The 26012-nt window shown below is 37.0% G+C and overlaps 3 protein-coding genes across 4 annotated transcripts; 2 read left to right on the top strand and 1 right to left on the bottom strand.

Annotated features, from left to right (window-relative positions):
• The first annotated feature begins 4902 nt into the window (after positions 1 to 4902).
• pars2 (prolyl-tRNA synthetase 2, mitochondrial) lies at positions 4903 to 8922 on the top strand. 2 transcript variants are annotated; one of them, XM_042417737.1, is made up of 4 exons: positions 4903 to 5073; positions 6225 to 6555; positions 7352 to 7597; positions 7680 to 8922. In XM_042417737.1, the coding sequence occupies exons 2-4, from the start codon at positions 6232 to 6234 to the stop codon at positions 8559 to 8561; spliced, it is 1452 nt and encodes a 483-aa protein (XP_042273671.1). In that variant the 5' UTR covers positions 4903 to 5073; positions 6225 to 6231; the 3' UTR covers positions 8562 to 8922. The 2 variants fall into 2 exon arrangements, with proteins under 2 accessions (XP_042273671.1, XP_042273670.1); XM_042417736.1 differs by having other exon boundaries at positions 4904 to 5073; positions 6219 to 6555.
• A 595-nt stretch (positions 8923 to 9517) lies between these two features.
• On the top strand, positions 9518 to 14500 carry ttc4 (tetratricopeptide repeat domain 4). The gene is made up of 10 exons (XM_042417738.1): positions 9518 to 9818; positions 9980 to 10097; positions 11055 to 11216; positions 11381 to 11458; positions 11777 to 11901; positions 12044 to 12130; positions 12303 to 12544; positions 12977 to 13061; positions 13435 to 13517; positions 14226 to 14500. The coding sequence occupies exons 1-10, from the start codon at positions 9708 to 9710 to the stop codon at positions 14323 to 14325; spliced, it is 1191 nt and encodes a 396-aa protein (XP_042273672.1). The 5' UTR covers positions 9518 to 9707; the 3' UTR covers positions 14326 to 14500.
• Positions 14501 to 15119: 619 nt separating this feature from the next.
• On the bottom strand, positions 15120 to 17551 carry LOC121900565 (cornifelin homolog A-like). Its single transcript, XM_042416986.1, has 3 exons — positions 17476 to 17551; positions 15820 to 16043; positions 15120 to 15691 (listed from the first exon to the last, which is right to left on the bottom strand). The coding sequence occupies exons 1-3, from the start codon at positions 17549 to 17551 to the stop codon at positions 15473 to 15475; spliced, it is 519 nt and encodes a 172-aa protein (XP_042272920.1). The 3' UTR covers positions 15120 to 15472.
• Between the last annotated feature and the right edge of the window lie 8461 nt (positions 17552 to 26012).

Here is a 26012-nt window from a genome sequence, read left to right on the forward strand (position 1 = left end):
TGACGTAAATGACCCTAAAAAACAGATGTTACATTTGTAGTCGTGTTTGATGAAATTCAAAAGAACACTGTGTTTAATGTACATTAACAGAAGAGTGACAGTGATGTATGGTATTGACAAACTGAGTAGCAGATGTGGTCAAGCAGGGATGGTTCCTCCCATCATGGTGGGAAGTTATTAGCTTTGATCACATTACAAAGTTCCGACATGTTTTCCATTTCAATATTCCAAAAAGTTTGAGGCCATAATGTCGTGACTGGATTTGAGTATTTAATTCACTCTTACACTTGAGGATTTGAAGGTCAGTGATGTGTAGCTGGACGTCCATACACCTCCAGATACGAATAAATAATAATAAATAGCCAAAAGTACACGGATGCCCAATAAACCTTTGGTCCGGGGCTGTTTTTCATAGTTTGGGGTATAGACTCCTCCGTTCCTATTGAGGGAAATCTTAAAGTGACAGCATTCAAGGGAATTTCTTTTAACAGGAGTATGCTTCCAGCTTTTTGGCACCAGTTTGAAGAAGACCTCCTGTTTCAACATGACAATTCTACCTGTGCATAAAGCAAGGTCCATTTCCCAGTTTGGTGTGGAGGAACCTGACTTCAACCCCATCCAACATCTTTGACCCAGAACGCCAACCAAAAGCCAGGCCTTATCATCTATCATTAGTGCCCAAGTTCACTGATCTTCTTGATCCCTGCAGCCAGGTTCCACCATCTTGTGGAAAGCCTTCAAAGAAGAATGGAGGCTGTCATAGCCGCATGTTAATGTCTATTATTTTGGAATGACATGCTCAACAATCATATACATGTAATTTAATGTTTGGTTGTCTATATACTTTTGGCCATATGATGTAGAATGTTCAACTTTCAACATTTCAAAGACCTGGCAATAATTTTATTAGCTTTCCAGTCTTAATAGGATAATGAAAATGTGGTTGTTCAAATATTATAAATAAGCTCAATCAACAGCAGTGAGTGCTTTGTAGACTTTTTTTGCCCTGGATTTCGCCTCTCAGGCTGCATACTGTATGTATGATGTATGCAGCCGGAGCGGAAGACTATAGGCAAGACTCAACTGAAAAAAATGCCACCTCTTTTGTATGTTTTTCAGGTTTAAAAAAAAAAAAGTTAATAGGCAGTAAAGGACAGTGCTCCTCAAATTTGTTCTTTAGTAAATATGTTAATACAACAGTATTAATGATTAAGTATCAAGTCTCTATCAAGGAAACTGAATGTGACTTTAAGTAGTGTTAATGTATCAATAATGCAGAAATTTATTAATTAAATTTATTTAGAGTATTTCTAATTTTCTAAAACTATCATTTTTATGATGGTTGATTTTATCATAATATGTTTTTTGCTACAATAGATGATTTAAATTAAATAACTTTTGGGGGGAAGTTTTAAAAAACCTCTGACTTCATTGTGTCTTTCCCATCCCTGAAACCAAATCTAAACCTTCTCTAATGTATAATACAGTGCATTTAAAGAGCAATATATATATATATTATACTGGATTTTCCAGGAAACCTTGAGTTAAGACTGTGACAGTAGAAATTTTAACTCCATATTCAATATAAAACCAAAGAGGCAAATGTGATGTTTGCAGATAGAATCTGTCCTAATGGGATTGTTTGTATTTCAAGGAGACAATCGGTCGCCCATTTCTCTGGGAACTAATCTCACAACAAGAGCCACTAGATAACTAGATGAAACAGGCACAAGCCCAAATGGCTTGGGAATACATTAATGCATGTGTGCGTGTGTGTATTCAGTGTGTCTGGAACCTGCAGATGTCCTCCCCAATGTCAACGTGAAAGAAAAGGGCAGGAGAGACACTTTGAGCTCAGCTGTGTTTGTCTTGTGAGCTGACCATCAGGTGCTTGCATGTCATTGACTGACTGACTGGTTTCAATTTATTGGCATAAAATGCTTTAAAACCAACAAAAGTGCATTAACACAGACTGCAACAGTATAATGTCAACAAACATGGATGATCCTGATGAAGGCTACAAGCCGAAACGCGTTGGTCAACTAATAAAGTTGTTCTTCATACTACAAGTGTTGCTGGAGTTCTCATCTCTCTAATGTCAAGAAACGGCAAAGTTTAAATGTGACAATATAATACGTTCAATAAAAACTCATCAATTGTACCACAACAGTCTATCAAATATTTGGATTTGCTGTGTTTTGCTGTAATAATAATAAACTCCATCTTTTACAGCACTTTTCTTAACAAAGTTACAAAAACTTATTATAAAAAAAAACATTATTGTGACCTAATATTATACCCATGCCTCAGCTTTACTTTATTGCACTCTTTCACACTGATGTCTCAGCTGGTAGGCGTCATTCATCCATCACTGACTCTGTGGAAAATAGCAGATGTTACGCTATTGTCACGCTCAGGACAGCAAGGTGCACAGTTGTTCAGACCACAGTAGATCGAACTACACATCACTGACACATATTCTTTGTTTGTTTTTCACACACACACAAAAGCACATAATATTATTGATTTTGCAAGCTCAAATTTGTTGAAATGAAATATATTAGCTTTTTACTACAATGTAATAACTAGTAAAGCCTTGAGGTCTCCTGTATTATTACTTGGTAATGAGGCCTCCACTCTACACACCTGGATCATAGAGGAGTAATACAGAGCAGCAGAGAAGTGTAATACATGAAGTCAGACTTAAAATCACCAAAACACAACCTGAAACTAATTAAATTTAAAATATGGTTTAAACTATTTTTATGTCAAAATCCCAATTGGCTATTTAAAACACATGTAAGTTACATATCTTACAGGTACAGTACCAGTCAAAACTATTGACTGGTACTATATATTCACACATAGTTACTGAAGAGTATTACTTTAGACAAAACAACAAGAATTTTTATATTAAATTGAGGTTTTGCAACTACAGTATCTACATAAAAAATAAAAAAAGAAAGAAACTAGCAATTGGAGACAAACAGTAGACAATTAGCACCTCTTTCATAATAAAATGTCTCATGACAGATGGAAAAGTACAACCTTCTCACTGTTAAAACATTGCAAATATGGTTTTGTAAAGTTTTTTTGTAGGACATGTGCAGTACCATTTTTAATTTCACTTAACAACTAAGTAAATGTAATATGACACCATGAGGAGGTGAAGTGATGTGAATGCTAAATGACTCATTTAAGAGGTTTTCAGGCTGTTGAACATTTCATCCCTTTTCCCCTCTGTTGCTTCTGCCTTTCCTTTTTACTGTAAACACATCCTGTTTTTAGCTTGAGTCAGTCCATATCCAGAATTTACAGAACATGACTCAACACACTTATTGCATTGTCGGAGGCGAAACCCATTAAGTGCAGCAGCAGGTGAGGCCAGTGTCTGGTGATCTAGGAGCCAAGGGCTACATCTGCTGAACATAAATGTCTGAAATGAATGGCTGAAAATCTGAATGTGACTGAGGCTTCAATTAAAAACAAAAACAAACAATATATAGGCCAAAGAGGCTAAGGGGTAGTGGGCATTAGTCAATTCTGATGCTTCATTGTCTAAATGGGGCTAGTTATCAGAAAGCTGTTAAATTAACAAAATATCAAGAGATTAATAGTTAATTAGTTATTGTGTCATGCATATACAAGTGCTCAGCCAGCTGCAGTGGTGAAACATTTGTAACACAGACAAAAAACAAAACTTCTTACATTACATTGCAAACAAAGAACTTTTTCTTCCACCATGCTGCAAGAGGGTCCCTTCCTGAAACAGCTCAAGTTCTTGTAATTATTCATCTAGAAAAACTTAATTTAAGGACATTTTACTAAATAGCGTAGTGTAAAGAAACGCTACTTGCAGCCCTGCTTGTGTGTGATGGTAAGTTTGCATTAAGGCACTGGGAGAGGAGGACTGAAAGTTAAGATAGAGGACAAAAAGCTGCGTTGAAGTGTTGGTATAGCTACTTTTGAGGACAAATATTTTGAAAAGGTAAAAGTAAGGCTTATACTTTTTAAGAAAAAGGTGTATGTTGCACCTTCTAAGGTTTCGTCTTGAACCTCTGCACTCTGCTTATTCTGTATTTCTGTATTGTAGAACATTAGCCAGCTTTATAAACTGTAAATCTTTTGCACAATCCATGTTAATGAATGCTGCTATAGGTTTTCAATGCCTGTGCCAATACAACCCTGATTCTTTACATTCTTTTTCTATTTTTTATTTGTTTAAACCTTAATTTTAATTCTTCTAAAGTTTTAAAACCTGTGCATTTACCGTACCTTTTCATCAAGCCCAGGAAATGTAACTTCATTTCTTAATTGGTAGCGTTTGATACTGAAAAGTATAAATGTCGCTGTGGTGAGATGATAATAAAGGACAGTGAATCCTTGTTTTTGGGGGTGCAGACCTGGCCTGGTTTATACTGGATTTAAACTCACTACAGTCCCACTGCCAGCAGGTACATGTCATGCAGAGGAAGCAAAATACAGAAATGTCTATGTGAAGTGCCAGATATCTCATATTCTCAGGCAGCACTCATTCTATGTGAAGATAATATGTAATGAAACAACTTGCTAGATTCATACTCTGTCTCTGAAAAAGATCCCTGCGTGAGTTCAGGTGATGTAGGGTATAGGGGTGTGCCTGAATACAAATACATTATTTGGCAAAGCACAAATAGTGGATTTAAAAAAACCAAAATAAAACATTTGTTTCATACAAATATTTTAAAATTTTGTTTTGATTTGTTTTGGGGAAGAAAAAAAACCCATGTCGAGTACCAGAGCGCAGGTCGGTTACATCGCTATCTCAGTCTCTCTCCTCTGCTCCGCTGCTACATCTATCATATAAATATCTTATAATATATCCATGAGCAGCAGCAGCAGTAATCATCCCTGCATCGGCTCCTCCAGGCCTGCAGGTGGCGATATAAACCGACGAGCCTTCAGCCTTCAGCTCGTGGTGTAGAGACCTTCAATGTGCTTTTGCAGCTTGTCAACTTAGCAGAAATGCTACTCTTTGCTCAGTTGCCCCGATAATCTACTCAGAAAAATCACCCATTCGTTGCCGGCACCTAGGTGAGTTTTTTTCTTACATGTTTTGCAGTTAAACGCAGCTATGTGCTAACTGGAAAAGCTAACAGATGGCTAACTGAACTGCCCACCAGGAAAGGATCTGGTAAGAAGCATCTCTGACCTGTCACTGCTGACAATGTGGACATCTGTCAGTGACATGTAACGTTACATTTTCACACAACACTGCTGCGGATCCACAGTGTTTATTATTTAATACATCTGTGGTTAATTCATAGGACACAACAGATACATGTAAGGAGGATATTACTGAGTGTTGTGTTGTGACGACCTTGACTTCACCTGTTAACTAACTTACTTGCATGCAGCGACTGTATTTCCTTCCCTTTGCCTATATAACCTGGCACTTAGTGTAGATAAAATGCATTTGTCTCAATGCTGTTAAAAAAAGTAAAAGTAGCTTTGCCACAATATGAAAATACTCCAGGAGATGTAGAAGTCCTGCATTCAAAAGTATACATTAGTACAGAAGTTTAAACAGCAAAATATATTGTTACAAAGTATAAAACCTTTTTGTTATGCAGACTGTAATATTATTTATATTATTGAACTTATGTTACTGATTGTGTTATTACTGATGCATTGAAACTGTACTTTAATTGTAGCTGCACAAGCAAGAGTTACAATTACTTAACTACTTTATATCTCAGAATTGAAACGATTACTCAATTCATTGATTAGTAGATTGACAGAAAGTTTTATTCATAATTTCGATCAGAAAAATGTGGACGGTTGACTGGTTCCAGCTTCTCAAATGTGGGAGTGTGCTGCTTTTCTTTTATTGTTTATGAAAACAAACAGAATATTTGTGTGTCTGACCAACTTTTTCACTACCTTCAGACTTTTAATAGAAAACGTATTAAGCTCGTTAACCATCAATGAAAAGAAATGTCATGTGCAGCCTTACTTTATATTGCGTTGGGTAGTATAATCTAACACAACATATATCATGATAAATGCTGAACTGCACCTTGATCAAATAATTGCAGTGGAATAGAAAGTACAATATTGGTAGTTAAATACTTTACATCCACTATTAAGTAAATTACCTCACATTTGTATCTAAGTAAAGTATTTGACTAAATGTATTTGGTTACTTTTCAACACTGACTTGTCTCATCTGTTCTCAGAAACAGATCTATCATGGAGCCTGTAATGCATCAGGTTTGGCAGAGAGTCTTTCAGCGCCTCCACAGAACCTCGGTCCTTTCCAGGAGGAACCATTCAGGCTGCGCTGAGCACGCCGCTGTTCCTGCTTCCACTCACTCCAGACACATCAAACCCACGCTGCTGGTGTCCCGCCTCTACCAGCCCTCAAACCTGCGTGATGTGGGGCAGGACAGCCGGTTGCAAGGCGAGATGACCTGTAAGAGCCAGAGACTCATGCAGCAGGCTGGACTCATCCATCCCTCCAATCCAGGTTGCTACTACTACCTTCCTGCAACCGTCCGCTCCATGGAGAAGCTGGTGAGATTATTTTTATTTATTTATTTTTTTAAGAAATAATAACCATCAAATAAGCTTGAGTCATCTGGCCATGACCACAAATACATTGCATTATTAAAAAGTATCAGTTCTCTATAGAGCTTTTTCTAGAAGTCTGCAACATAAGATGGATCAAAAATGGAAACGACACTGATTCAAAGACTATTGAGTCATGTAGGAGGATATTGCTGTAATGATAGTTGTTCAGTTATTTCTTCTGGACAGCTTATTTTTAACATGTTAAAATTTTTGCTCACCTTTTCATTTATAAAATCGGTCCATTTAATTCACTGTTATTAATGTGCAAATGTTGCTGCCATCCCCTTTTTTCTTTGATACCTTTTTTCATGTAGAGGAATTAAGGGAAACTAATGGAGATCCATATTAAAAGATTAAAATATAGACAATATGCATACAGTAGTTTAGTTTACATTAGGATTACATGTCATATCTGACAGTCAGAGTACAGATTCCCAACCTCTTGTGATGCCTTTAGAATAAAGCAGTGTGAATTTGCAACCCATCTCAGCCTCCATATGTTGCTAAATGTTGGCCAAAGACTAATTTAATCATTTGAAGTCTGCAAAAATATACTTAATTTTGTGTTGCAGAAATGTATTTTTTCTGTTTTCATATCATCTTGAGACACCTTAGGGTGTCCCAAACCCCACTGCATTAGAACATATGTGTAAAAAATATGAGTGTAAGGATTGGTTAAAAGCTCCTGCTTTGGTTGTAATGTAATGTAAATGTCATCGCCTTTGTCTGTAATCAACAGGTGAGAGTAATTGACCAAGAGATGCAGGGGATCGGTGGGCAGAAGCTGGACATGCCCAGTTTGTGCTCCGCTGATCTCTGGAAAACCAGTGAGCGCTGGGATTTGATGGGAAAGGAGCTGTTCCGTCTGAAAGACCGGCACGGTGTGGACTACTGCTTAGGTCCCACACACGAGGAGGCAGTAACGACTCTCGTCGCTCATCAGGCCACCCTCTCCTACAGACAGCTCCCTCTGCTTCTTTACCAGGTAAGCATTACCTGTTATTAACCGTGTATTCTCTTGTACTAAGCTGCAGTTTGACATCACGATTTCTTTATTTTTAAAACAGATCACCCGCAAATTCAGAGATGAGCCGAAGCCAAAGTTTGGGCTTCTTCGAGGAAGGGAGTTCTACATGAAGGACATGTACTCCTTTGATGTGAGCGAGGAAGCTGCTTACCAGACCTATGAATCTGTGTGTCAAGCATACACCAGGCTCTTCGCCCGGCTAGGTCTGCGTTGTGTTCAGGTGCAGGCAGACACGGGAAACATCGGCGGTACGCTCTCCCATGAGTTCCAGCTGCCGGCTGACATCGGCGAGGACCGACTTCTGGTCTGTGGGAACTGCTCCTTCTCTGCCAATGTAGAGACCATGTCAGCAGACAGAACTGACTGCCCACAGTGCAAAACTGGCACACTGGTAGAGTCTAAGGGCATAGAGGTCGGCCACACCTTTTACCTGGGCAAAAAGTACTCTCATGTGTTCAATGCCGCCTTCAGCAACGCCCAAAACAAGCCTAGCATCGCAGAGATGGGCTGCTATGGTCTCGGGGTAACTCGTATTCTCGCTGCAGCTATTGAGGTGATGTCAACAGAAGAAGCTATCCGCTGGCCAGGCCTTCTCGCACCTTACCAGGTTTGTGTTTTACCCCCAAAGAAGGGCAGTAAGGTGGACGATGCGGCAGGCTTGGCTGAAGAACTGGTTCACACTTTGGGAGAGACTCTGCCTCGTTTGAGAGGTGAAGTTGTTCTTGATGACCGTACCCAGATGACCTTTGGTAAGCGGCTGAAGGATGCCAGCAGACTGGGCTACCCATATGTAATTGTGGTAGGGCAGGGTGCTCTAGAGGATACACCCAGGTTTGAAGTGATCTGTCAGCAGACGGGTGAGACGATGTTTCTCAGTAAAGATGGACTCTTTGATCTTCTCGGAAGAGTGGAAACTGTATGAATGCCAACTCTGAATTTGGAAATTAATGTTTTCATTTTATGTTTGTGATGCGTTGAGTGAGGTGGTGGGAAAAGAAGATAAAAGCCTTGTATGTTTTGTCATATGTCAGTGAGAGGACTGGAAGTTTCTCTTCCGTTCTATATTCTGATTTACAAAGTGATGAGACCTACAATTTACACACTAGTTATATTAATTATTGGAATGTACTTACTATCACAACAAAAGCCTGATAACGGACATTACAACTTAAATAGCATTTGATTACCATGATGCAAAAGACAATAATGTTACAATTTCATTTTTTGCAGCCTTTCATGTTCCCCTGCAAATAAAGACATGAACCCTCAGAGGTGAAAAGGAATAATTGCTGTTGTGTTGTAATATGTATTTACATCTGTAATCACAGCTATCATGATTCAGCTCAATGATGGTATTTCTTAAATTGTGTATTCAACCATGTCATGAAAGTCAAGGAACAGCAAAAAATAAAAAAAGACCTTTTCCAGTAGTGGAAGAACTTGGGTCCTTTTAAGTAAAAGTAGCAAAAAAAATACTGTAAATACACAATTATAAATACATCATACGTTAAAGTAAACTGAATGTCTTTAGATTTTGGACTGTTGATCTAATAAGACATTTGAAGACGTCACCATGAGCTCCGAAATATATTTATCGGCACTTTTCTATTTTCATTTCATAGACAAAAAGATTAATTGAGTTAGTTTGCATTAGTTGCAGTCCTACTAATTATCGTATGTAATTTTACTCATGCTGTTGTAAGAAATATTTAAATGATGGGTTTAATAAATCATATTTCATTAACTGATTTCTGTAAATATTAGGTAGAGTAAAGGAGCCTAAATAAGCAGAGTACAACGACGTTAAAATATACTTAGATATAGTGCTTTAATAAATGTTCTCAGCTGACGGCAGTGGAACCAATGAATCACTTCACTGTTTCCGTACGGAACATTTATGACGTTGTACCGCCCATGCACATGTTAACAGTGTAAACAAGGTAGCTAGGTAACTTCTACATTAAGTATCTCTGTCACAGCTGATGGGCTGGTGGCAGTAATTTAATCTCAGAGATTATCTGATAATAAACAACAGAACATCGCTTGGTGTATATATTGTTGATGAAAAATGGCGTCCTCGGCGGTACACAGTGATAGCGACGATGGCATGGACGAGTTCATGGACAAATTCAAGACACAGAGATACAAAAATGGCTTCAATGAAGACACCTGGGAAGAGGTAACAATCAAATGTAGTGATTATCGGTTACCAGCAATAGCTAGAAAGTTATTTTTTTATTTAAGTGAGTCGTCACCTTAATGTCTTCTTGTTAGCTAGCAAGCAAACAGGTCACTTAATAGAAGTAAAATTACAGTTAAATCTGTTTTTGTCTCATCCAGGAGTTCAATAAAGTGCCAATGTTCATGAAAACTGCCCCTGAAGAGATCGATCCACGACAGTACCCAGAACTGGCTTGTATCCAGGCTATAGTCCACGATGAAGACAGGCCTCCAGAGGGTGGGTCGACCACAGCTTTTAGTCCCCAAAGCTTTTTGCAATACATATAAGTTACTTTAGTCTTCAATGGGAAGACAAGGCAGCATTAAATGAAACTAGTGTCATAACATGATGTAAATGTGAGAAACTGTTAATTTTCCCAGTGGTGGAAGAAGTACTCAGACCCTTTACTGAAAGATCTCATCCAGACATGTTTTAAGATGTATATAAAATACTTTGAATAATAATTTGGGTCTGATATAGTTTTTTCACCAAATCACAAATCCAGCCTCCTAAAGGTCCCCTAAAATTGGGTTTTCAATGAGCACAGAGAAACTTCCCGCTTTCAGCAGATGAATGTGAAAACAAACTCTGCACATACATCATTCTGCACAGTGAAGCTCAAACATACAAGTGTAGGAACAAGAAGAAAAACATTTTTGAGTGTTTTTTTTTTTGCAAGGGCCCACAAGCCAAAAAGTATGGAAACCACTGGTTTAATCTTTAACAATACAGTGTAATTTATAATTGTATCATTATGTTATTTTATGTAAAATTTCCATCTGAAGAGTGACTAAAGCTGTCAAATAAATGTAGTGGAGTAGAAGTATCAAGTAGCATAAAATGAAAATACTCAAGCAAAGTACAAATACCTTAAAATATTAAAGATTAAGTACAGAACTACTGCATATTTTATATTTTGTATTCACTACTTCATCTTTATAACATATACATATAAAATTATATCTACACCACCAGAACCATTACTTCTGCACAACTTCTTTATTTTTTTATTTTTACAATATACAAGTATTTTAATGTTATATATTTATATAATGTATATAGATTGAATGTTTGTTTGCATTTATTACTCCTAGTATCTGTTTCCTTGTTTTCTGCACTGCTGGTGATCAAGTCTTATCTTGAGTAAATGTACTTATTAGATTCCAACACTGAATTTGCCTCATTTCTCTCCAGAGCAAGCACAGAGCCTGAAAGATGAGGGAAATTCATTTTTTAAAGATAAGAACTACGAAAAGGCCATCCTGGCATATACAGCAGGTTTGAAGAAGAAATGTGGCAACCAGGACCTCGACACTGTTCTTCTGACCAACAGAGCCGCGGCACACTTCTATCTCGGTAAAGATTTCTTCTTTAAATGCCATGAAGATATTTTTATGGCTTTTTTGGACATGAGTACATAACTAGCACCAGGGACGGTCAAAATATTACAAAATATCTTTGTCCATGTAATTATAACTATATCTGTTTCTCCATTTTCATTTTTAATTTCTGTCACACAGGTAACATACGCTCTGCACTGAATGATGCTGCAGCTGCAAAGAAGATCAAACCAGACCACGTGAAAGCCTTGATCAGAGGTGTGTAATACATTCATACAGCTTTTTCACTTGTAATAGTGTCTTGTATAATGCAGTAACAGTACAGTTAGTAGTTATAATTTATAACAATAACAGAAAAGCGCAAAAGATAGTATCATAATAATGATAAAATAAAAACAATATGCAATAAAACATGTCATTTCACAGTACCTTGTACTCTAAAACGAAATTATTAAATGACATATCTTAAGTTTGCATTTTTACAAGAAATTGAAGAAATTACAAGAAACCATAACAATGCTTAAGGTCTTTTTACATATATATAGTAATTTAAATGTCCTGTGTATGTTTGTGCAGGTGCTCAGTGTTGTATAGAGCTGCGTAACTTTGCAGAAGCCACCCGGTGGTGTGATGAGGGACTTAAAGCTCATCCTACAGACAAGAAGCTGCAGGAGCTGAGAGCAGCAGCCGATAAACACAAGGTATCATTTTTATGAGTTTAAATGATTTTTGGGGTGGAAGTTGCATTGAGGATAGAGTTGTAGGAATTACTATGAATGATTCTGAAAATATCTAAATTTTAATAATATATAAAAATAACCTGGCTTATTTTTTGTATCTCAGAGAGCAGCAGACAGAGATGCCAGGAAGGCCAAGGCCAAAGAAAAAAAAATGCATGGCGCGAAAGAAGCTCTTTTGGCTGCTATAAAGGTAAGCATCCTCCTTTTAAACTGAGAGAAAGATGAAGCTTTAACTAATTTAAGTGTCTGTCTGGTTCTTTATATCTGAAACTGATTCTGTCTCAAACAGTGCATCGATTAAAACATCATGCAAACCTTCCTTTCCTACAATAATTAGATGCATTTTTGTTTGCTTAACGCAGGAGCGAGGCATCAAGCTCTACCGGTCTGTGAAGCCTCCTCAGCGTGGTTCAGACAGTGAGGATGAGGATGAAGGCTCCTCGGCAGCGATCGCAGAGCTGAGTCTGGATGGCCTCAGCTCTCAGGAGGCGACGGGGGCTCAGGTCTTCCTGGACGAGCAGGGCTCCCTGCACTGGCCTGTTTTCTTCCTCTACCCTGAACATCAACAGAGTGACTTCATCTCGGCTTTCTGTGAGAGCAACTGGTAAAGTCCTCTTCTTCTACTCTATTAAAGTCCTTACTGTGTCATGATTTGGTATATTCTATACTTGCATGCAGCTAATTGGAGAAATTACACATAGTTCAGCAGTGTTTTCTTGTTCTATTTGTAATACATGTGTAGAACTGGCAGGGACTGTCAGTGGCAATAACACTTTAGAGGGAGAATTAAAAATATCTAATGAACAGTATGTTTATCTGTTCATCTCATTTCCCTCTGAGACATAAAAACATCTTCTTATATATGCATTAAGTTTCTTGTTCTACAACATTCTGTACTGTCAAAAATACAGGAAAAACAAACATGTAACATACCCCATTAAACCCATGAATCAATTCAGGGAACTCCATACATCACATTTTCATCTTTTCAGCTGCAAATTGAGGAATGCATCTTTTATTTGTCTTCCTGTATCAGTTTTATAGACCACCTGGCTGTCATGTTTGGAGAGGAACTTCCACCTTGGGACACGGACAGAAAATATCACCCGCAAAATTTGCAGGTTTGTGTGCTTTGCCTAAATGTTATTGGTTATTGAAGCACAAATATCAGAACCTATTCAGGATAATAATTATTAACTGAATGATTAACATACTGTCTTATTTTTACAATCTGTGTAGTGCTACGTTGTAAAACTTCAACGGAGTGAATACATTCACTATTTTCGGTTACAGTGATATTTAATATTATGTTGTTGTATGCTGTTTCCTGAAGTAATCAACAGTAATAAATGGTCCAGAGTATAATGTCAAATGAGGATTATTTTTCATTCCCAAAAACAGGATCATTATATCAACAAGTTAGATGATTGTAATAGTAACATCAGTGGTTTATAATCCCGCATTAATCACATTTGATGTTTTTTTTTTTTGTAGCTGTTCTTTGAAGATGTGGAGAAAGAGACACTCTACCAAGTTGACCCAGAAACGACACTTTTGAAAGTGTTACAGCATAAAAGGTACATCCATTGAGACCAAGTGCGGTTTCCATAAAGTGGATCTCATTTTTGATTTATACCTTGGCCAGTAAGAATTCTCAATTTTTCGGTGTTTACATGCACATAAGGAACCAGGTTAAATCAGGCAATCAGCATTTTACTGAAGAAAGCCAACTATAAACCACTTACTTAGTGGATGTAGCCAAATAATGTATCATTTCCACAAGCCTTCTTTTTATCTTATTAGGCCCAAAATTTGTTTAGATTCTTTGTATAAAAAAATAAGTTATGTTTGATGTTATATGCTCACACAACTTGGCAGCCTTTTTCGACTTCCTCTTAGTGTCTGTGCCTTAAAACCCTATTTATTACTCAGCCTAATCTTCTGTGTTTAATGACGTTTGAGTGCAACCGATCTTAAAAATAGACGAAGACGTTTCCTCCCTTCACCTTTTTTTGTCGTCTAGTGAAGCAACAAGGAAACAGATCTGAAAAAAATAGTAACGTTTTTAATTCAATGTCACCTGTTGGCAAGTGCCAAGGTGTAACAAGGAAATTTCTTCAGAGGTGTGTGTGCATCTCGACTGTCACATTCTTGCATAAATGTCATCCACTGTGATTGTAAAATGTATGTGTGAGAGGGTATTATCTTGTACCATGGAAATTTTCTTTAGGCATTACTTCCTCAACACTCTTGCTGAGTCACTGTCTTTTCTGCTCTGTCGACAGGTTTTTTGTGAAGGCAGGTACTCCCAGTTTCATCGTTTTGGTAAAAGGCTCATCGTTCTGCAAGCAGTTTTTAACAGGAAAGAAAATATTGGGATTGTAAAAAACCTCGGCCTTCAACTCTTGGACTTTTTACTACACAAAATCCTCTTCAATGCTAAAGGACTGACTTTGTTCTTGGAAAAGATGCCCTGGCAAACATGTATGTCTAAAAGCAGGGCATGCTGTACGACCCCACATATCAACATAAATGAATATAAAACAAATATGAAAACACACTAATTCTTTGTATTTCTTTCTTTTCTTTTGTGTAGATAGAAAACAATGTAAAGAAAATTTATTTGAAAGTGCTTAATTAGACAAAGTTTCGAACAAACAAAATTACCAAACATGAATTAAACAGATAGAGAAGAACAAACTGTAATAGGTATAAACAAATTATTTAAGTGCTTATTTATAAAACTAAAAGTTCCCGTCATACATTCTTCAGGTAGAGCGCTCCCAAACAGACAACAAGGCCTTGTTATCTTCTGACTTTATCTATGACGCTTAAAATTCTGGAAACTTCCTTCATTCTTTAAAGCAAGCTTGACAAAGGACTGAGAGACAAATGAAATCAAAAAGTATGAAAATTAATTTTAAAGATCAACACCGAGATAAGTGGTTAATCGCATTTGACTGGGTCAAGTAACCAGCTTTTCTAGCTTGGTGAGTGTACTTTTCTGGTATGTTGGCACGGTGTAATGGATTATGAAGTAAGGTATGAATTCACTTTAGTTAATTAGTGTCAACATCTGTGTTGTCATCGTAATTTGATCATATCACATCCATGCCAAGAAAAACCTGTTGCTTCTGTTGACACAAAAAGAAGTTTCACTCAACGTCATCATACTTTCCTGCAATGTATATGCACTTAATATAATCATGAAAGTATTGATTCTGATCACATTATTCTTGAATATTAATTGTTTTTGTCTAAGATTTAATTGACAGCATATTTTGTGTTCTTTGTCTTAATAGAGGTAAAAAAAAAAGGGTGAAATCATTCAGTTCATTAGACCATAATTATTATGATTATCATTAAAGTAGTGTCAAGAAACTAAGAAATCATGCAGTTAATTCTGATGCCAATTCAATTCACTGATACAAACATACATGGATTTGATCTTCATTACCCCAAACAACAGAAAGAGCTAAATCAAAGTTCCATACCAAGATAGATGGATAAAACCAATCAGAAGCCACAAACTTTAGTATGAAGCCATGACGACATTTGATTGGGTCACAACACCAGTGGTGGTTATGTTCCCAGGAACCATCATCATTGGAGGCTGCATCTGGACAACAGTTGGGGTCTGTATATTGATGATCGCGGGGACTTTTTTACGATGTTTTAACTCACGGTGCATCTGACACCAGGAGCACCACACGCAGAAACAGGAAGCTGCGATGTCCTTACAGATAGAACCCTGTGGCGAACCGAAGTACAAATGTGTAAAAGTTGTAAATTCAAATATATTTTCAAATAACATTGCTTCGCTTTTATTCAACATGTTATATGAAAGCAGTGTATACATCAGCTCAACATGCATCATACCTTGATTCCATATTTGTTTCGTACGGCTGCCCTCAAAGACACGGCAGCGGGAGGCACAAATAGAGGTATCCCAAAGGCTGCACAGATGGAAGGGCTGAGGATGTCACATAATGGGAGACAATTGTTTTCTCCGAATCTATTTGATACCGTGCAGGCAAGGCAAGGGCAGCACCAGAAACCATAGCAACCTGAAAAACATGCAGATAAATCAACAGTTTTACAAACTCAACAAGTGACTTTGTTACACTGAAGATTGATTTACAAACCAGAAAAAAATAAGGACTTTTATCCTTTTATTATTATTTTTGAATGAATATGAGTCAAAGTTGTGGTATCAACTCTTACATGTGCTGACTTCTTCAAAGCAGTCAAAGAGGCCACTTTCCCAATCTGTCAAGGGCTGTTCTGCCATTTGGCTGTCAAGCTGTAGAAACTGAACAAGTAACCTTTTATCACACAGAAATCAATGCATAGCAAAAGCATTCTGGGAAAAAAAGACAAAACCATCTAAGAACAATAACTGGTGTCAGACAATTACATTCTTGCCCCACATACTCATCTTCTAGGTAATCTGATTAGATTTGGCGCAACTTGTTGCTCAACTTGTTCATGAGATAATGAGAAGCTGATTGGAATTCATACCATCTTTATTTCTCTGAACATTTGAACCAGTGGCAGCTACTTTTATGCAAATACAAATATTTTTTCTAAATAAAAAAATTTCTGTTTATATGTTTTGTTTTGTTTTTTTTTAATCAGGAATCCAGATCAATCCAATGGCCTCCAGTTGTGGCAGCAGCAATAACACCCAGCACTGTGTTTCACTTGGGGATTTAATATATGATGTTCTGCTTTGAATAATAAATCACCTTCTATTACAGCCAACTGGAAAACCTCTGAATAGGATGCATAGACTGCATTAGCAAAATTTAAACAATTCAACTAAAACAGTCCTAAACCATGTGAGAAAAACACAACAACTAACTGTTGAGTAGAGCTGCAACATTAAATATGTCACTACAATAGCCTGTGGGAAAGTTCATGAGATAAAAGAGATAAAATGAGATAAAATTGGAGCAGGTCTTCAAAAACAATACAAAGTGATGGAAAAATAACATGAGTTGCTATGTTTGTTTGTTTTTTTTTTAAATTATAATGACATTTGAAATATGTGAAGCCCTAGATTATTTAACTAAAACTAAGAGTTGGGATCATATTACAGAGATATTCTGAAAATGACAAGCTAAAATAATGTTGTGATCTATATTTGCAGATGGTGTTCATTGTCATTGCAGTTTGAAAGAAGTTCTTTAAAGAATAAAAGTCTCCATAGAACAATTAAAGTCACTGAGATCTCCTTCTAAAACCTTTTTTATACAATTTGATACCTTTCATTGTGTTTTCATATATCAATGTGGATGCCAATAATCTTTCCATATAAGTATTCTATACAATTCACTGGGATTTACAGTGAATTGTATATTGTATATTGTATATTCTCAACAATCAACCAGTTCTTTGGATGTCAAAGTGAAAAAAAATTATAAATTGTCTCCATAAACCCCCTTGTTCTGAATTTACAGCATGTTAGATTAATGTTGAATTTTATTTTTAGGCTAAAGACACATTTCTTATTGGAAAACTTAAAGATCTTACCTGAGTGAGCTGGACACGTCTTTACACCTCTAGAGCAAGGGATGAATGAAAGGATGCCTTGGATTAGGAACGGCATATTTCGCATGTGGGACAACTAAACAAAAACCTGCCAAACTTGAATCTAAGTGCAGAGAGAAATGAAATTGAAAGTTCATGTTAAGAATACAATGAAATTGTTAACCTCTCTGTCTCATCATATTGTGTTTAGATGTTTTCTTTTGTGTTCATTTCTTGAGTTTATTTTCTTCTGCACATTTGTTTGAATTGTTGTGGTTACATATTTATTTAATCTAATTTAATTATTTTATTTGGATTAGCGTTTGGATTACTGGATTAGCAATAATACTCATGATCACTGTAGATTATGGAAGAAAACTCAAACTCCACTAAGAGAATCCTCTCATGAAATAGCAGGTCAGAGATGGTCGGTGTTTCCGAGGATCATCGACCTGATGACAAGAACTCAACCAAGAGAGTCAACAGGATATAGTGTCACACTTGTGATGACAGTGACAGCCTTAAAAACATAAAACTGTTCTTCTGACACACCTAACAGCAGCAACTTGGCCTCACCAATCTAGGTTTCTTAAAACCGTTTGTAGTCCACTGTAAACATCACACCAGTGGAGCTGTAAATGTATAAAAGGCCGTTCATGCAGTCTACTGTTAAGTTGAATTCATATTTTGAAACAAATCTAAATCATTTGAGTGTAGATACTCAGTCTTGCAAAGATTCACCAAAAGGTACACACTCAGCTGGCTTAGATGAACATCATATTGGACTGAGTGCAGATGTCTTGACGCAAATCAAACTGATTCTGAGACACAGGAGACTCATGTCCTCCCTGAAAGAGCATCAACTCCTCTGAGAGCTGTTGTTAACAGGAAGGCCGCAGACTTAAAGGACGTCATGGAGTACCAGATGCTGCTTGTGATGGTGTAGGTGATTACTGGAAACAAGTCAAGGCCCCATTACACTGAGGACATTTTTGGTCAGTTATGGCACCAAAAAGTGTGTTTGTGGTTAGAACAGGTCCTGAGGACAGCGTGTACCTCTTTGAGCTTGACTTAAAGAGCAGCAAACACAGTAACACTACCGCCAACAAATATCGAAGACTTTTAATCATCGCCACATTAAACCCGTTGTGATCAGGACTGCCTTATTATTGTTTAGCTTATTGTCAAATGTATGTGAGTTCTTTGTTTTTTTGGATTGAAAGCAGAACTTTTGAGAAACCAGGCAACATGTGAAGGACCTATATCGCCATCTGCTGGTCATTAGAGGTAGAAAGAGTATTGAGACACTCCGTTTCATTTCACACATTGTGAAACTCTGTTTACATGGAACTGAGCTGAGACGCAACGGAGGAAAAGTTTTACTTAAGTGACAAAAAAATGCAATATCAGTTAGAAAGGTAGAGACTCTTAACTAAGAATGAAAATACAATATTTTTATTTTAATTATCTTGTTAATTGTTTTTATTTAGTTGGGATTTCACACATACAGATAACTTACACAAAGCACAAAAGCAACAAAAAAGTGACGTTACAAAGCATTAAGTCATTGTGTGCAACAATTTTCACTGGGATTCTCTAAGTTTTCTACAAACAAAAATGTTTCCCATCAGAATAATTTGAAAGTCACATAACCAATAATAATAATTCCATACATTGAATGTAATTTTCCAAATAATTTAATTGGACAAAATCAAAATGCATTAAATGTGATCAAAAATGATCATTTTAAACAAGAATCCACACAGAGGTTTTAAAATCCTTCAGAAAGCCATTGCATATACTCAAAGACATGTCTTGTGACCTTGTGTTCTTTTCTTTGAACAGTAGGTTTGCTCCAGGACTGGTTTGTCTGGTGTCACCTGGTTTCTACTGGCCAACATTGCAGATTTAGTCAGTCCCTCTGTAAAACTGATCAGAATTACCAACTTCTTAGCAAATCATTTTCATGATGGAACAGACATTCAATGAGGAAAAATGAATCACTCACTGATAAATACATGCTCCAATTCTGTCCTCAGTGTCACAAAACAAACAACAGCAAACTTGTCAGCTCCTTTAAAATAAAGGCCAAGACAAAGACTCTAAGCACCACACCCAAATAATAATCATCTATATAGAGAAGGACCGTTACAGAGAACTGATTCAAAGGTAGATTGAAGGAACAAATCAATGAGAGGTCAGAAAGCTCGGTATGAAGCTGTTACAACGCCTTATTTCCAGGTTATTCTGGGTTTCCGGAAGCCGTCTTCACTGGAGCGGGCTGCATGTTGACAACGACAGTGGTGTTTTTCTTGCGATATTTTAATTCACGATGCATCTGACACCAGGAGCACCACATGCAGAAGCAGGAAGATGCAATATCCTTACAGATAGAACTCTGTGAAGAACCAGAGAACTCGTTACTGCTCTTTTGAGTACATTCCTCTCTTATTATATAACAAGTGTTGCATCAATCAGTAAATCCAATTACTTTTAGTAATAAGTAGAAAGATTCAATATGTCTAAGATGAAAATGACAAGCATGTAAAAGTTGTTTTTGATAACTTTATTCCTCTGTTTGTCTTCAAAGAACATTTAAATATGTAAAATTGTAAATTCAGTTTTATAGATATGGATGAAGCTGTCATTCAAACTTTACATGTGTCATACCTTGATACCGTATCTGCTTCGAATGCCAACTCTTAGAGCCAAGGCTACGGGAGGTGCACACAGAGGTATCCCACAGCCTGCTGTTATGGCGGGGCTGCACATGTCACACAATGGAAGACAACGGCTCTCTCCATAGTTTCCTGCAACTGTGCAGGCAAGGCACGGGCAGCACCAGAAACCATAGCAACCTGAAAAACATGATTTAAGTTGTAATAAAGTTGTAATGTAGTGGGGCTATAATCTTAAGTGGCTTGAAGAAAGAGAAACAAATGAGAAAAAATATGAAATTATTTTGAATAAGTGTATAAAAGTTGTGGTGTTGAATTCTTACAAGAACGTGTGTCATCACAACAGTCAAAGAGACCAGTGCTCCAGTTGGTCAAGGGCTGAGTTGCCATTGGCTGTTGAACTTAAGTCACAGAAAGAGAACAATTAACCTGCAAACACACAGTACTCAGTGTCCAGCAATAAAATCCAAGTAAAACTGTGTCGTGCATCATTCTGTGAATAAATGAGTAAACCAATTATTTTTTACAATACATATGCATCCTCAAGAATAGATGATGTAATTAGATTTTAGAGCACCTTGTATTCATTTGCACGGTAAAATCTTTTAATTCAATTCACACCTTAATTTCATAGAACATTAGAACCAGTCATGTACTGTGTAAAGACTTTTACTACACTACTACTACTATTATACATAAAACATTAACATAGTACAACATGATAACATAACATAATAAAAAATGATTTACACAATTCAAAAACCAGGCTCCTGTAAATCCCAGTGAATATAACCTTGGTACATTTAATACTGACCCCCCCACAAGAAGAGGCATTTAAAACATTGTTGTGTCATGCTATTTGAACAGTGCACGGTGCTGAAATTAAGTCAAATAAACCGACCAGAAATTAAGTTTTAATATGTGAATTCTACCACTGTTTTAACTCCACATCTTTAGCCTATAGATCATGACAGATTTGTTCTTCACAAATACAGATAGGTGGCAGCCTAACAGAATTTCTGAGGCAGCAACAAAGCAAATACTTTCAATTAACCATAAATGAAGCAGTCCACTCTTTATTGTGTGCGGATAACCAATAAACTACATCTCTAGTCTCAAAGTGCAACACAAAACATACTGTATATGGACATATTAATCACTTTTAGCCAAATGAGTATGAAAATAAGCTGTAAATCTGTAAGGCCTCACTTCTGCCTTCAGATTCAATCCTAAGCAGTGTTATAAATCAATTTTATTTTTAAATGAATTACAAGAAATAAACAAGACATACAAGCCTGTGTTTCCACTGCACTGATAAACCACCTGAGCCCCTTAGTAGCCTGTTGGTTGTGTAGCAAGAATAACGAGTTAGACCAGCAGGACTTTTCAGGTTTCGCAAATGTCTAGTTGAATCAGATTTCTTTCATCACAACAATACTGGCAATAATGCCGTCCAGCCAATATTATTTTTATGTTAGAAATAAATTATTCCAATATGATAATTATCACAACTATTACACATGGTAAACATTAACTGTAAGCTTTTGCTCTGGTGTATGACATCACATTGCGGTATGTGACATCTAACAGGTGTGTGTGGTAAAAACAATCATTCATCAAATCTTCCGGCACATTTAGGCAGATATACAGTAAGTAAGATATATTAAAAGCCTTTATTGTTAGGCATACGCCTTTTGGTTAAAACACTGACCAGTTTTGACCTCAAAGTGTTTTTGATGAAGGCTTCTAATATAACCTGTCTTCATGCTCTGCCTAAGAGTGCCTGAAGAATGTTTTCTTTTCTCTTTTTCATCTTCAAGAGCATCTTAAGGCTTCTTCAACTTAGTGCATGTGAAACTAAGTAAGAACTTGACTTCTTCATTTTTCTTTTTTTTTTTTTTTCCAAAAATTGTCTATCCAATCAAAAATATAAACACTGGCCACAGATGAAAAAGGAGAGAAATCTCTCTTCACTTCCTGCAGTTGCTTCAGCTCAGCTGCTGCACTCTGAAGGGTGTGTGAACTCTAGCTTGTAAGCCATCTGCAAACGCCTGTGCGATATTTTAGCGAGTGTGAGTGAGTGAGTGACCCCATTTTGCCATTTTACAGCCACGAACCCAAGGAGGCACCACAGTGAAAGCACCAATTTCTTTGTAAGATTCTAGTGTGATACAACTAATTTATGGTGTTTTTCCATCTTTCAATGTTGACACCAAGAACCCCTTTGTAACCACTGAGTAGCCTAGCTGTAAAGTCATACATTATACACCCCCATCCATTTAACTGTTAGTCGTCAGAAATAACTAAGATGCCTCTGTTTTTGTGCGAGGTTAGTCTGATTGTCACTTTCTTTGTAACCTACAATCAGTTCCCCCTCATAAACCCCTTGTTGCTGGATCATATGAGTTAATATTTACTGCAGTCAGATTAAGTGTTATAACTATCCCATTTCATTATTAGCAAAATTAAAAAATCTTACCTGATTGAGCTTAAAGCGTTATTGTCGCCCCTCTGACAGCTGTGAAAGAATATGCCTTGCATGAGGAGTGGCTTCTTATGTATGTTGGGCAGCTCAGCACCAACAATGCTGCAGAACCTGAACGTATATGCTAAGAGAGGTGAAAAGAGTGAGACATTAAGAAATAGTGTATTCATTGTTTTTCTATGAGCACAGGTGTGGTAAACTAGTATTACACAGAAAATAGGTGTATCTGTTGATATAGTCAAATAGTCATAGCATTTCATGCATGAAACATATTCATGCACAAAGAGATACACACCCTCTAAAACACCAACTTCCTATCAAATACAATGACAGCTCACCATTTTCATTCTTTTATTACCTTACATTTATCTTTTATCTAAGTTGGCTACTGTCTCACCTTCAGCAACTTTATAGTGTAGTCTGTATGCGTTTGTGTGACCCCCAAACAGGACAAGTCTTTCAGGTGCATTGTATATCTTTACAGTCTCTGAGCTCTTTTTGGCTTGTCCTCACATTACCTGTACATGGAGTTTGTGTGTCAGTCTATACCTTGCAGTTTTTCCTTTAAACTGTCTGAAGAACACCAAATGCTGTGCGTACATTGTCACATTCACAATAACCATCAGCATGATACAGTCTGATTTGTTCTTCTCCATGATTCAGGGCATACTAAATTTCTATTTTGTTTTTGAATGCCTCAAATTCTAGCCACTTCATAGACACATAAGAGAGGGTTTTGTGCTGGCTGGTGTATGCACCATCATGTGTCAATGCCAGTGTGTCTTAGGGCAGGAATTGTGTTTTTAACACAGCTATGCAACATGAACAAACAGCATCACAATAGACAATGCATGCTTTATGTAAGACAACAACACTGTTGATTCCATAAGTACAAACCTCAAACTGGAAATCAAACACCACATTACACACTGTATTGTACCACTGCATGAAATCAGACCTTTTGTTTATCTGACATGTCATCATACCCATAGAAGTGGCTCAGGGTACAGACCTACATAGTTAGCTTTCGTGGCTGTGTTGAATAGGTGTGGGAAGTGTTTTGTAGTCTGACAGGCACATTGGGAGAAAGTTGAAAGAATCGAGCCACCTTAGTGTCATTGTACATTAACAAGACTTTACTTCTGCGCATGGTTAATCTTGATGCAATGCCCTGTTTGGTGAAATAATCCAACATAATGTAATTGTCAAATCCTGACGCATTGTGTGTTATGAGGGTACAAAGAGGTTGACACAAGATGTACCAGAATCCCACCACTTTCTTTTTCAAAGTCAATCACACACAAAATTGGTCTCATGTTTATTGTTTTCTGCTTTCATTTCAAAGTCGAAATACAGATATTTGGTCTGGGGGTTAGACGGTTCTGTCAAATGAATGTAGCAATTATGTTCAATGTCTGATTTTACCAGATCACAAAATGTCCGCATGTACCTTTCTGACAGTTATAACCTACAGCATTTGGTTTGTAACTTATTGTATGCAGACGACCACAGTTATCACAATATTTTTGTCCGATCACAAGGTCTAAATTTTTTGCAGTGCTAATTGTATTCAGTCACTTTTTTGTGTTTCTTAAAACAAAACACAGATCTGCAAATGTGCAAACAGTCCGGGCAACATATGGTTGTCAAATCTTGTTTGTGACAGTTGTCAAGGCAGATGTTGCAAAAATATTTACATTTGTGGTATGCCTGGCTTGTGTAACCCTTACAACAGTATTCACACTTCCTCATACAGATAGAGACATACATCCAAATGTTGCTCAAATTTCGACACATCTGCTAGTGAGACTTTGCGGTTCAAGTTAAATCTTACACTCACATGGATTTGTCGCGCCTGTTCTTGGATTTCATTCTTAGACATGTGGGTATACATGGCAGATTAAACACAAAGTTATTGTGTTTAATGAAAAATTCAGAATGTTTTCTAATTTGTGCCTCACGTCACCTCGTTTGTTTAAAGCTGCTGTGACAACAAATTCAAGCCGATCTGAAAGCATTCAGTCATTGCTTTGCATTACTTGTTCAATTCATTCAGAATTGTTGCAGCATTGTGGTCATTAGGTTTTTAATATTGTACACGTTGCTGGACTGATGGACCTCTCAACATTATATTCAAAACACCGTTTGGTGCAGCCAGGTTTGTTGAAAAATTAACGTCTGTTAATTTATGTCTTAGTGTAGACACTGTTCTCAAATCATCCATCCTGATACGATGCAAGTCTAGATGCTATCTAATTTCAACTCTGTTAAATTTTCTCTCTGACGTCAAAATTGCGCATTCCTCCCGCCCGTCTTATTCATTCAGACAATTCAGTACTGTACTGTTTGTATTATCTTTATGGTATGGGATTACCCCCCATTTTAGGTGTTTGGGAACCAGGATCTGGCACTACAAATTCTGTGACATTTCTTTTCAGCATACCCATTTTTTGCAAAAGATCAAGACTGAGCAGGGGTCAGAAACTCTGATTCTACATTCTCCTTTATTATGTCAGTTTCATTTTCAACATCAGATAAGCTTTTGAGTGGAGATGATATTTCATGTTCAAGCCTGAATCTGTATCATCAGCCAATTGATCAATTTCATCCTCTACATCTGACAAGCTCACGCATTTACGAGTCATGATTAAACGATAAAATATGTGATAGACACAAAATAATTGATTGAAACAGGTGCATACCCTACACTTTGGTTATAGATTTGTCATTTCAAGAATTAGATCCAATTTCGCGTCCAGTCCTACCTCCCTTCTAAGATCTACAACCCCTTTTTCAATTTTATGGCATTTTCTTACTTAATTTAACACAACACTAGCTAGTTTTGTTTTTAAATTGTTTACTACAAGAGAGAAAAACAGTAACAACAGTAAGAAACCAGATGAATGCAGAAGAAATGGCGTGAAGTGTAGACTAATTGAGCAAAGACTACAATCTGGCAGGGCTGTGTAGAGGTCTTGATTATTGAACTAGTTGCAGCTGGCGGTGCTCTGCTCTGACTCCAGCACACCTGTCTCCACTCACGCAATCACACACACAAGAAGAGAGAGGGAGAGAGAAAGTGGCAACCTGTAGGGAGACACAGGACTGAGGCAGGAACTGTGACAACCTGAAAAACATGCAGTTATAAGTATTAATAGACACACATAAAGAGTTCATTCTCTAAGTGACGTGATAGCTAAAGAAACACATATAAGTATGAAAAATGTGGTCTTTTTTACAGGCTATCCAAAAATACTGAATACATTTTACTTAAGATGATGATGGTGATTCTTACAAGAAAGTTTGTCCTCCATACAGTCAAAGCAGCCAGAGCACCACTCTGTTGAAGGCTGTAACACCATTGGCTGCAGACGATG

The sequence above is a fragment of the Thunnus maccoyii genome, chromosome 7 (assembly GCF_910596095.1).
Source record: "Thunnus maccoyii chromosome 7, fThuMac1.1, whole genome shotgun sequence".
NCBI classification, from domain to species: Eukaryota; Metazoa; Chordata; class Actinopteri; order Scombriformes; family Scombridae; genus Thunnus; species Thunnus maccoyii.